At 37.8% G+C, this 12,798-nt stretch overlaps 2 protein-coding genes across 5 annotated transcripts; both read right to left on the reverse strand.

The window, feature by feature from the left end:
- Positions 1–156: 156 nt before the first annotated feature.
- Positions 157–4,695, reverse strand: LOC122289701. 3 transcript variants are annotated; one of them, XM_043096926.1, is made up of 9 exons: positions 4,504–4,695; positions 3,699–3,875; positions 3,386–3,577; positions 3,017–3,280; positions 2,722–2,756; positions 2,537–2,629; positions 2,011–2,233; positions 1,404–1,909; positions 157–1,293 (listed from the first exon to the last, which is right to left on the reverse strand). In XM_043096926.1, exons 1-9 carry the CDS (start codon positions 4,541–4,543, stop codon positions 712–714), a joined length of 2,112 nt encoding a protein of 703 aa, XP_042952860.1. In that variant the 5' UTR covers positions 4,544–4,695; the 3' UTR covers positions 157–711. The 3 variants fall into 3 exon arrangements, with proteins under 3 accessions (XP_042952860.1, XP_042952868.1, XP_042952852.1); XM_043096934.1 differs by lacking the exon at positions 4,504–4,695 and adding an exon at positions 4,406–4,439; XM_043096918.1 differs by lacking the exon at positions 4,504–4,695 and adding an exon at positions 4,176–4,309.
- A 1,931-nt stretch (positions 4,696–6,626) lies between these two features.
- LOC122289723 (probable RNA-binding protein ARP1) lies at positions 6,627–9,049 on the reverse strand. 2 transcript variants are annotated; one of them, XM_043096947.1, is made up of 6 exons: positions 8,702–9,049; positions 8,305–8,446; positions 8,065–8,179; positions 7,910–7,955; positions 7,271–7,505; positions 6,627–6,971 (listed from the first exon to the last, which is right to left on the reverse strand). In XM_043096947.1, exons 1-6 carry the CDS (start codon positions 8,885–8,887, stop codon positions 6,928–6,930), a joined length of 768 nt encoding a protein of 255 aa, XP_042952881.1. In that variant the 5' UTR covers positions 8,888–9,049; the 3' UTR covers positions 6,627–6,927. The 2 variants fall into 2 exon arrangements, with proteins under 2 accessions (XP_042952881.1, XP_042952890.1); XM_043096956.1 differs by having other exon boundaries at positions 6,627–6,991; positions 8,702–9,047.
- Between the last annotated feature and the right edge of the window lie 3,749 nt (positions 9,050–12,798).

Genomic DNA, 12,798 nt, shown 5'->3' on the forward strand with positions numbered 1-12,798 from the left:
CCACTCATAACAAAGTATTTTAATGCGAGATTGGAGTTGAAAATTAGAGAAGGTTTTAAGGATTTCTTGAGAAATTGAGGGCTCTCTTCCTTTGTGTGATGTTTGGGTATCGGTGTGCATGAAAAACTAGAATAGAGAGAGAGAGAGACTAGTGGATTTAGATGTGGGTAAAATTAAATTTCGGTTAACAGATAATTACCCGATTACAACCGATTAAAATCGGAAATCAAGTGAAAATTTCAAAACCGAAAATTATTAAAACGGGTCAGTTATTTTCGGTTCGGCTCGATTCAGAAAATGGGGTCGGGTTGGCAAACTGTTTATCTGTACAGCCCTTACGGTCTCGCATCCATCATCTAAACGCACTCTGTCCAGCTTCTGCCTTCTCTGCCACATTTCCGTCTACTCCTGCAAGGACAAAATTTATGCCTCCCTCGTCTTCACTCTTTTCTTCTTCTGCCTTCTCTACTTTCTTTCACACGTTTATTCTATTGGCTACTCAAATAATCCCCTTATATCGTGAATGCAATCTTAGACGGCCAAGGAGGACTTGGACCGTGCACAATCGGCTCAGCTTAAACATGATCATCAGAACAGCGTTGTATTATTGTTATCAATAAAGACGGTCCCCGCCCTGGATAAAATAGAATTACCGATGCATGGCTTTGAGAATTACTGAAGATGAGCAGTAAGTGAGGATCCCGTCTTCTCTCATAGCTCTATCACCATCTCACTGTTGAGATCGAAGGCTCCAATTCGTCTACCTAAACTATCGACTTGTTTTTTGACACCATAAAAATTTTCCTTCTCGTCTTCAACAACTGCATGCAACTTTATTTCAGGAGATCGTACGCTGGAATCCTCACGCTTTCTTGTAGATCGCGGCTTGGCCTTTAGAAAGCCTTGATCCTCACACTCTGCTCCCATTTTGCTCAAACTCTTAGCTTTCAAGCAATGTTTGCTGCCCATTCTGCTGGGTAAATTATTCAAAGCTCTGGAAGTTGTGGCAAAACTATCTTTCATGGAGATAGATGCTTGCGGTAAAACTTTTTTTGCTTCCCCGAACTGCAGAGGATGTGAAGGCCTGTTGAATACTTTGTGCGCCCTTATTTTCTGAGAACCGGTCTTCGTATCCCTAGCCCCTTTTAATTTTCTTGTAGGCTGAAGCTTGCCATATTCTGCTCGGTTGCCAGCTCCATCAGGGTTGTTACCGGTTCCACTTTTAGATGAAGTACTTGGTACACCCGAATGAAACTGTGGACCTCGATGTAATATCAGGGTTGTTGAATTTTCCTGGAAATTAATAACAAAAACAAAAACAAAAAAACAAGAAACACCGTTTAAGAAACGCAGCAAGTTGATGATAGATAACAACTATAACCAGGACAAGAATAAACACTAACCGCGTCAAAAAATCCAATCTTTGGGGATGGCCTTTTAAGACATGAAGGTTTGCTATTTCTTAAAACATCTGAAGGACCAGCACTACTTTCTGCTAGAATTTTCTTGGAAACTTGAAACGGAGAACTTTGCTCCCGGCATTCAAAACCAACGTGGTATTCATCATGCTGATGGGTCTCCATTGTAGTATCAGACTGTGCTGTAGACTTATTTGATCCCTGGTTCGTGGAAGTTGACGATGATTCCAACGAGCATCCATCAATGGAGCTAACAGGTGACGTACAGTTGGTGGAAACAAAATTGGTACGCTCAGTACCAGCTCCTCTCAAATAGCTTAAAGGAGATTTGATATCAGTTGCAGAGCAATAGAACCTGCCGTGTGGGGAACTAGAAACTGCGAATTCAGTTGTGGCAGTGGGAGAACTCAACAAAGATGACTGAAGAGAACTACGGATCCCACTTGATGAGACCCCCAGATAAGGTTTCTTTGAAACAGTCAAACAGGCCCCTGTAACAAGTATATATGAACGCATCAAATTCCAGATCAAAACTAAACGAAGAGGCATTCCTGTTTTGAGCAATCAATCTGATACGACTGTCAATTCATACCAGATGTGGCTTTCAGAGTTGGAGTTTCCAAGTTGACATGGTTTGGACCCAAAGAAGCTCTTTTGGGAAGAGCTTTCAAAGTTTGCCCAGTCCGACCTGATATCTTTGGGGGCTTGAGGGATGATGAAAGATGCGGCTCTCCATTTTTCGCTGCCTGATTTGGATTGAATTCTCCAATTTCAGCGGCACATTTTGGATTGTGTACTCCAGTGCCAGCACCATGCTTTAATTAATAAAATAGTCAGTTGGATCACAGACATGATCTCCTTCAATCAAAACTAAAGTTAGCTGGATCGTATTTTTGAAAAAATCACGCTCATTTATACCAGCTGTGTTCACCTAGGCATCCCCCAAGGTAATGGATTGTCGCCTGCAGAACGGCCCTTCAATGAGTGGCTGCAGCTAAAACTTACCATTAACTTGGGTTATGCCAACTTCAATTAAAGCAGCTTCCGCAATGAGGCAAGTAATATATGCAACGGCATGAAAATAAATAGCCAATTCAATCTACTTAATTAATACATGCCTGAGATTGAGCTGAAACAGAGGACTCATATGCGACCCTCCCTAAGCCACGTCTGGCGAAACTATTCCATCTGGAAGTCGGCGTGTGTTTCATCTGAAATACCAAATACAATAACTCCATTAAAAACAGTGTTTACCATCATCGAAAGAATAATGGTACAACATCAAAATCATGCAAGAAATTACCCGAACTTGAGAGGAATGATCATCTTTCTTTGACGCTGTGAAGAATCAGTGATTCAGTAGTACAAGCAAATGTTTACCATTATCAAATGGATAAAATTTGAAAAAAAAAACAAAAACAAAATATCTTCTAAACAGAGCACCAGTGACAGCATGTATCTCTCACATGAGGTACAGATACAGAAAGAGGAGTGAATATTTAATGCACACATGCTGCAGTTCAAGGACAGGTGGGCGGGCAGCATTGCTTCTTTTGAGACACTCGATGAAAACATTTCTAAAACGGCGGTTTACTTACAGTGGACATTTTTCATGTGTCTTCCTCTATGAAAATTGGAACTAGGAGGTGTTGCATTGGATGCTTGAGTTAATTTATGTGCAGATGCTCTTATGTCTTCAAACAGATCCATCTCAAGGCTTGCTAAAGGGGAGCCATCGCTGTCTACGGTAGAGTTTGATTCAGCAGACCTCCATAGCTCTTCTTCAATCCCAGGAAGTGGATGTGATTCGAAATTCCTGAATCCTTCATTTATTATAGACAATTCCTCAGGCTCCAGAACTCCTGAGAATGTAGAAATAAGATTATTGAGCATAGATAGGTAATAAACCAGATACATACAAACGCAAGAAGACAATCATACAATGGTTTCTTGGCCACAAAATCTACCTGCACTAGTGAAAAAGGCACTATCCCAAGCTAAACTTTTGCGAAGATTGGATTTGCAAATTCCATCTGTCCTTTCTGCTTCCAGCGACTCAAACGGCACAACCTTCTGTTCCTCGTTCCCAAGTAAGTCAAGTGAATTTCCTGTATTCCCGAATTTAAGTGTCTGGAACAACTCTTCCGGGTCCAGAACTCCTGAGAAATGTACAGAACCAACTTCAAAACTACTGATTTGCCCAGAATCAATGTACTGGGAAATTCTCATAATTATGAAATAAAATTCGCTTTTTTTTTTCCCCCATAATAATAAGCATACCTGGACTTGTGAAAAAGGCACTATCCCAAGCCAAACTCTTGCGTATATTATACTTTGGCTTTGTTTGTAAACATTCACTGTCCATTTTCCCACCTAAGTTTGCCCAGTTGTCGATAGTTTGAGGACTCCCGGCCTCAAACACAGAAAAGCCATCAACCTTCTGTCTAGCATCCGGAACTGCAGCCAGTTTTGAGTTAAAGGACCATTAGCAATAAAGAAACAGGGGTCATGGAAAGAGGGTACATACAACAATCGCGGTCAAATTGACAACTATTTTTCCATCCAGCAAACCAATCACAATGATCCGCGATACTCAGAATTCAGAAAGAACGAGATAAATATATAAAGGAAGAAACTGCAGATTATCAATATAAATTGATTTTCCCTCCTACTGAGTAAATTGAATTAGCTATAAGGTTAAAACAACTAACGGAAACAAAGAAAGATGCTGATAACATATATAATTAGCTACTGAACCGTAGTTTTTAACGGATTTGCTTCTGCGAATCTTGGTGATCTTCATTCGAAAGTCGAAAGATGATCAGATAAATGTTTAAACCACATGATTATCCTTAAAATCATTGAATAGGCCGCATATGAACCATGATTTTTCTAAAAAGCGACCACAATTCTAACTAATGATCGGTTGCTGTCTGCTGAGAAAGACGTAGGGAAAGAAAACAAAAATAGAAGAAAAAGAACTATACACACGGCAGTTCCCTTCATTGATCGGACCCAATAGATGACACATTCATCAAATTAATTGGTGCAGGAAGTACCACGTTCTTTAAAGAAAGAGTAAGACCTGAGAATTGAAGTTCTTGAAAATAGTTTTCAGACGCCATAGCAAATGACTGGAGCTCTTCTTGCACTTCGAGATTCTTCTATTCGTGATTGAGATAGTGAGATAGAAGGAAATGGTCTTAGATTGGGAGGGAAAATTTTGAAATTTCAAGAAAAAGCGGAATTGTAAAAATATTTGGTCATAAACTTTGATTTAAAGAGTGAATAGGGTAGAGATATGAAAACGACCATTTGTCCTCTCTGAGAGAGCGGAAAATCGGAAGTGATTTCGTCACCGCTGTGGGAAGATTTGTGGGACACGGGCAAATTAAAAGAGAGAATGAACGTTGAGAATGGGGTGAAACGATTCGTTTCACACGCTTGCGAAACCGTGCGAATGTGCGATTAATCAGATAAGTTCAGGGTGAGCAATTCGAAGGGTCCACCGCGGGTGAAGAAATTGTTCCTACGTAAATGTAACGTCTGGCGCGGGAGCTGATGTTATTTGGAGCTTTTAATTCTTGTTCTGACTAATATTCAAACTCGAATAATTGGGTTTTCAATTCTCAATCATTATTTTATGATTTTAATCCGAATAAAGAAACAAAATCTCATCGTTGAGTGCTGAATAGGAAAAGAAAAGGCGCCTTAAATTATGAAATCTTTCAAATTACAACCCCCCAAAAAGCGTATTCCTAAATTGTTGGACGTATATGGGCTATCAGTAATGTTTTAATTTATACTGGCAAACGATCAATGGTCCAGTGACCAGATATTGGGCCTAACAAGTAACATCCCCAACCCACTTGTCAAAGCTTAGAAATCCTATTGCAATCCAAGCCGATGGTTTTTTTTTTTTTTCAATAGGCTTGGGGACTATTTAGGACATACTTTTAATTACGAAAAATAATAGTTATAATTGTGAGTGTGTGTAGGACTGTATAATCATTTTTTTAATAGTAAATTTTATCATTTTTTAAAATCAAGGTACTTATATACTGTACGACTGTATATAGTATTACTCTTTAGTTATTAATAATATCTATGAACAACACGTTATAGATAATCTAATTATTTTTTAAAAAAGATCAATTTTATTTTTTAATAATCCCTTTTTTTATACTTCTTAAAGATGGAGGTGTAGGAAGGTAAAGTTGTACAGCAGGTGTAACACACATTTGTGTAAAAAAATAATGTTACGTACAGTCATTTTTATGTATTATATGCGCATTCTACTAATGTGATTGATTATATTAATTTTTTTAATACATAATTAATCCATTAATAAAATGTAAAAAAATTATATAAAAATAAATACAGATAAATTTTTTGTATGCAAAATAAATGAAAGTGGTGGCTGGTTGTTGTGATAGTTAAAAATAGAAATAATCACGACGGCTAGACTCGTAATGATATAATAAACTAATAAAGAAAAATGATAGCATTACTAATAGTAATTTACTATTCTATTACTACTTATTCACTATTCTTTTTTTATTTGATTTTTTTTATAGTTTTTTATTTTACTTAATGATTAAGAAAGTGGATAATAGTAAAATTATATATTTTTTTAACTTTTTTTTAATGATTAAAGATGTTAAAAAAATCCTTAAAAGAAAATAAATAAATAAATAAAATTTGAAATACACATAAATAGTAGATGGATAATAACCCTAAAAGTAGTAGATGGGTAGTAACCTAACACTGCCCTATAATAAATAGTGAACCATAGCGACATTTTGCCGTACCCTCTGAAATAATAGGTGTCCGTCAGGGAAAAAGACTGGCTAGCTAGCTGTATTCTTATTCCTAAATCAATGCAATATTTTATCATCCTAACTAAATCACCGACAGTTCCTAACTGAATTATCTGTGGCTGTAGAAGGAAGAGGGAGAGATAAGCTTGCACATGATATTATTGTTATAAAATCTTTCAGTTATGACGACGACAAAGGATATATCGATGGCTCACCACAGCGATTCAGCCTTGACGCATGGCATTGCTAATGCCCACCAAACAAATGTCATACATATATACTTCCTCTCCTATTGGCAATAGGAAAAGCTGAAGTATGATAACTGCCGGATTGTGCCAAAGCAGACAGTCGAGACAGAGAGACAGAGACTGAGACAGCAATCTATAAATATTTGAAATGCAGGCTTTTTATGTAGCAAAGTAAACTGAAGCTCTGAAAAGCAACCCACAAGACATTATATGGGGTGATTACATATACGCATGGACTTCAGTTGCATTTGTTTAGTGGTTTACAGCTCAAGATGAGATGTTAGATAGAGAATGAGAAATGAAAGAATCTTATCAAGCACCTAAGAATTAAATTAAGAAAAAAAAAAAGGCCTAAAATTGGAAAGAAAGAAGAGCCACAACAGATCAGATAATAATTTTGTTCTGAGCAGCCACCACCTCCTCCTCCTTTGTTATTCCCATCTAAGTGCCAACCTTTTTAAAGCTCTCACCTGCGCCAACTGTACCTATTCCACAGCCAAGCAAACTATCTTTGTAATATCAGTTTACATTGATCTTCCAGTAAGAATAAACAAATAAGAAAGAAAGACAAAACATATATTAATCAAGGAAGGGCAGTTTGGTCCTTTAGGCCACGTGGGTTGATGAAGGGCCAGTTGGCAGTCGCTAAACTCAATCACAGATTCACGTGACACTATGATACATCTGTTCTTCTCCAAAGACATTTGACTATCTTTGGGGGGGGTGGGGGAACATGTTACCATGTGAGGCAAATACAACATATATATAAAATGAGTGTGTCTACCTGTGTTGGGAGCAATTGGTGGTGGTTTTGACATGATTGCCGGGACTGCGTTCATGGGTCTCGCTGCTGAAGGCGAGAAGATATGAGCTGGAAGTCCCATTGTTTGTGATTGGTGGTAATTATGGTAATATGGGTACATTGGCATCAACGTGTTTCCACCCACAATAGCCTGCCCCGCCGGATACACTTGGGAGTAATGCCCATTCATGTACGCCCCGCCGGTGTAGCTTAGTTTCTGCATTAAGCACGTAAATACATATAAACAAAAAACGACCCCTGCAAACTTTAATATTTAATTAAGTTTATTATCCGTTCATGTCTTCTAAGATAGGAGAGATCAAGTTAAAAGCATGTGGTATATGCCAAAACCAACGACTAAAACATTTGTGTAGATCTCCTCTATGAATCAATCCCCGAACACCAGATCTTGAACTAATTTCTTGCTTATAAAAACTAACCCAAAAATCAGTTTGCTAAGGATTCAGATCACTTTATCATGCATGCATAGAGGAACTTGCTGGTGGTTCTCACGTTCGTTAATGTGAGATCATTAAAACACACACACAGAGATATATATATATATATATATATAGTGATTTAACAACTAATTAAGTCATATAAATGATGAGATCCACTTACATGATTGTAACTGATATGATCTGTAGCAATGTAGGTGGGAGAGTACCTGATCAAAATAAGATAATTAACTCGGCAAAATTAGTTATGTACAGCATATATATAATATAAGAGCCGGTCTATATATATTCCTAAAATGTGCATGCAGATTTACGTACCCATAGAAAGGAAGGGGCTGGTGATGAAAGGGCGATGGAGGTGTCCCCGCCGGATAGTACCATTGCACTTGATTTGCAGGTGCACCTGTCGCAGGCCTTGCTCCACCGTTGGATCCTTCATTATGTACATCACACAACGTTAATACCCCCCATGCATTTATAAAATTACCGAAAATCGATTTTTTTTTTTTTTTGGGACCATCAATTTCTACTCTTGTACTTGATACAACGCACAGATACCTTGTTGAGGAGGGGTGGTGGAAGCCGACCTTGGGCGCCGAGCTCCGAGCGAAGCCAGGTTGCAGTTGGCTCGGCGTCCGTTGATGATGGGCGTAGCATCCTCGCAAGCCTTCTTAGCTGCTTCAGCCTCCTTGAACGTCACCTACAAACCACCGCAACACTCACATTTTAGCTACAGATAGAGTTTTGCTACAAATCAACCACTATTCACATCACATATCCCAAACTTATACGTTTTCATAAGATGTGGGAGTGTTTTTCATAGAGTGTATAGATGTTTTTCATAGGATATAGGTGTGGATTATAAATATTGGCTGATTAGAAGAACTATTCTAAAAATTAACAAGATCCACCGTATAGGAGGATGAATGGTTAATTTCCAAGTTCCAACACTTACGAATCCGTAGCCCTTGGATCTGCCAGTGACCTTATCAGAGATGATCACGGCCTCCAATATCTCACCGTACTTCTCAAAGTGCTCTCTCATAGCCTCCTTCGGCGTCTCCCATGCCAGCCCTCCGACAAACACCTTGGTTAGTGTCGTGTCCCCAAACAGCCCCATATTATTGTTGCTCATGGTCATCTTCAAGACTTAGTTCCCTCTGAACAGTACTCGAATATGGGTATAATCTATAATATCCGGCAGTGTTGGGTCTAAATATCCGGGGGGGTGTGTGTGTGTGTGTGAGAGAGAGAGAGAGAGAGAGAGAGAGAGAGAGAGAGGCGAGGGGGATTGTGAGAAGAGAAGAGGGATGGCATATAAGGGGAAGGGGAGGACAGGTAACACCATAACACAGGGTGTATGGCGTTAATAAAATTAAATAAATAAATAAATGAAAATGAGAGAAAACATAGGGACAGAGGGGCAGACAGATGGACATGGCTCAAGGACATGAGTATCGCCAATGGGATATCACACTCACGCACACGCACACGCACACGCACACGCACACCCTCTCGTCTCCTCTGTTTCAGCGTTTTGTCTCAGTACTCGATCTGAAGTTGAACTATTCCACGCGCTTCCATTAATTTAAAACAGGCTATGCCTTCGATCGGCAGTATGAGACGAACCTATTTTTTAGTCAGTTTCATGAAAATGACCTTATCTTTTGTTGCCATGTTCTCTGGATCAACTATATACTGGTACTTTTCCCTCCTTTACATATATAATAGCTAGGTGGAAAACGAGATTTTATTCGGTCACAGATTTTCTGTGAACTTGTATTTTTCTTGGAGAAAATCATTGTGTTTAATTCTGTTCAGTTGGACAGTTTTAAAGGTCATCGTCCTTGGGCATGGTGAGATGCAGCCGATGGATATTCAAATTGTAAAATTATATTTACAAGTTAACATAGAACGTCCGTCCTTTTGATGCTGATCATATGAAGAAGAAGAAGAAGGACTGAAAACCGTTTAAACATTGGTTAATTCAAAATGTAACGTTCCCAGCTATCCGAAAATATAACGCATCTAAGAGACCAGGCCTTAATTGCATCCTTTCGTGGTCCATTCATATGCCGATCAATCGAGCAAGCTATTACTTTTCGAGTATTTTATTTTTTCAATTCGATCTTTTCTTCTTGGTCACGCTGTTGGCATAATCTCAAGGAGCCAGGAGGCCTTGACTACACATTAATAGTTAAATGTTTGTTTACTATTAAGTCCATGTCTCGGGCCACTTTTCTCTCATCTATTTCTTCTTATCATTTCTCATTTAAATTTCTTATTTGTTTTGTACAAGTTTTTGGCTTGACATGAATTTAATGAATAAAATAGGAGCTAAAAACTATGCAGAAAACGAACGGATGCAGGCAACTCGCATCGTCCAAGAGTAAAGAAGAAGATGAAAGCAAGAAAAGAATAGAATGCAAGAGATGAGCTTTTTATACATGTCAAAATAATATTTTGGCAATAGTTGAGGATCAATAGATTTGACTAGTAAAATTAACGAAAGTTAAAAATACTATAATTTTGTTAAGTACACAATAATATCTTTTTATGGAATCTAGTTAAATTTTAACTAAATTTTAATTTTGTTGATCCTACTACCCATGCTCTAAGATTTTTAGAAGCTTTGAAATAGAATAATACTAAATTTTAAAGCAAATTACCGTATATTGTTTATATTTGCTACTTTCATTCCAAAGAAAATTTTATAAATATAAAAGTTCAAAAATTGAAATAATTTGTTATAATATATCATATTATAAAATTAATTTTATTATAAAATAAACCAAACATGTTTATATTTAGTCACGTTAATTTATGAACTATATTTTCATTTATTTTTTATAAATTCAATGCTTATAAACACATATGGTCATGCACTTGATAGATAAATAATTAAAATTTCATTTTATATAAGATATAACATGTAAAATATAGGAGATTGATCCTTAATTATGAGTTTGGGTGTTGAGAAGTGTTGAGGAGAGTTGTGAATAGTAATAAAAAATAGATAAAAAGTAATAATAAAGTAATGAATAGTAGTGAGAAGAGTTGAAAAGTGTTAAAGATACTTCAACACCCAAACATTCTACTGAACGTTTTGCTGCCTCATTCTATATTTTTGGCTAAAGCATTTCTTAAAGAGTAATATTAGTCAATATAATTTGGAACAAATCTCCATTAAAAAAACAAATTTATTTAGGGACACAAAAGTGGAGTCCTGATATGGAGTGGGAACGATGATTAGCAAAATGCAAACCGTCGGCGAGTTTGTGCAGTTACTTTCCATGTTCTGCAGCGAAACGGTCAAAGTCAGAAACGTCTGACGTGCCACCGACCTCTCTACTCGATCATCTGGACCCGCTCAGGGACTCTACTCTGGCCCAGTACTTTCAACGCAATTCAGTACGTTCTAACTTCTAATTTCCTTAAATATTAATTTTTTAGTAATTTCTACACCGTTACAAAGATTTTCCACATATCATACAGATGAGTTTTATTTTATTTTTAATCCTATGGTGACCAAAAGTGAGTTTTGAGTGAAGATTACGATGGAAGTACAGTGAAAGACAATTGACTTAGGTGGAGAATCTATTCGGCATCATTGGACGCACGTCATTCTATATAGAAGAATATTATTATAGGTGGGCAGTGTCTTTGTTCACTCACTGCCCACCCTTTTCTCCCACGGTTACGTGATTATTGGGTGGTTTCAATTTTCATATACAAATTTAGGCGCAGGTCAAGGAGATCGGACAAAACTTTTTAGAAACTTTTACAGATTTTTCAAGATCAATGTTTTTGGTCTTCTCATATATTCAATTTTTATTCAAATGTATTGCGCTAAAAAGACTGGTTACATACTTAAGCAACCCAAAGTCATTGGGATAGTTGATCCAGAAAGCTCTGTCCAAGAACTGTAGGTGATCCGATTCTTGAATTCTTTTTAAACAACAAGAAAGAAGATAAAAATACCTACACATTTAATCCCGCAAACAGACAATTCCAGCCAAAAGTTTCTTTTTTCCGTGGCCGAAAAGTGAGAATTAGGTTGGGATTTATCACGATCCCTTTATGTCAGTGCGAAAACTAGAACTGCAATCACATGTAAGACGTACGGTTGGAAACAATTGGGCATGATAATTACTAAAGACTAGAACTGCAGGCAAGGGGAGACTGTAAATGTAGGAATGTTAAAATATCACGAAGGACATCTTTTTTATAAGCCAGTTTTGTAAGTTGATCAACTGGAGACTTTTAAAAACCACCGAGAATCGAGTCTCCAGACGGACCATGTGAAAATGTTAGATAAGTAATTACGTTTCTAATATCCATTTTGACAACGATTTTATAGTAAGCGCGTGTTGGCAGAGTCAAAAGGGAAGGGATAGCGTGAGTTGGGGTCCCTTTAGAAGTAATAAGAATAAAAAGAGCATAGAGCCCGACAAGCCTGATGCCTCTCTCTCTCTCTCTCTCTCTCTCTCTCATCGCAATGCACTTCCATTTCGGGTTCAACGAACATATGGATAACCCCACGCGAGCACTTGCCAGATTGTACTGAATCTCTCTCTCTCTCTCAACCCAACCCAAACATCTTCTCTTTTATCTGGGTTTCTAACGTGGCCAGCTGTATACCAACAGGGCCACTTTTGGTTACTACTGGGAAAAAAAGAAAAAAAAAATCTATGTATCAGAAGCCGTTGGTTTTCATAGAAACTGCAGTTTTGACCGAGATCAGAACAGTGAGTGTGGGATTCTTGGGGGCTTTTAATGCGCAGAGAGGTCTGGTCTGCTCCGAATTAGAATATTTATTCAGGAAGGGGTGCTAGTGGTGTGAGCTGGACCCCCTCATGGTGTGAGTTGGCCAAAGCAAAATACATGTTGCCAATTGCCCTCCTAACGTGATCGATAACACCCAAATGATTTGACATACGTGAATATGCAGAATAAAATCACTTTCTTTATAGTTTTATCTGCTGTATATGCTGTATTTGTCTTAAAAAGTGGAGACTTACTACGCCACCAAAATGTGTTGTGAATGCCAAT

This window comes from Carya illinoinensis, chromosome 1 (genome assembly GCF_018687715.1).
Source record: "Carya illinoinensis cultivar Pawnee chromosome 1, C.illinoinensisPawnee_v1, whole genome shotgun sequence".
Classification (NCBI taxonomy): Eukaryota; Viridiplantae; Streptophyta; class Magnoliopsida; order Fagales; family Juglandaceae; genus Carya; species Carya illinoinensis.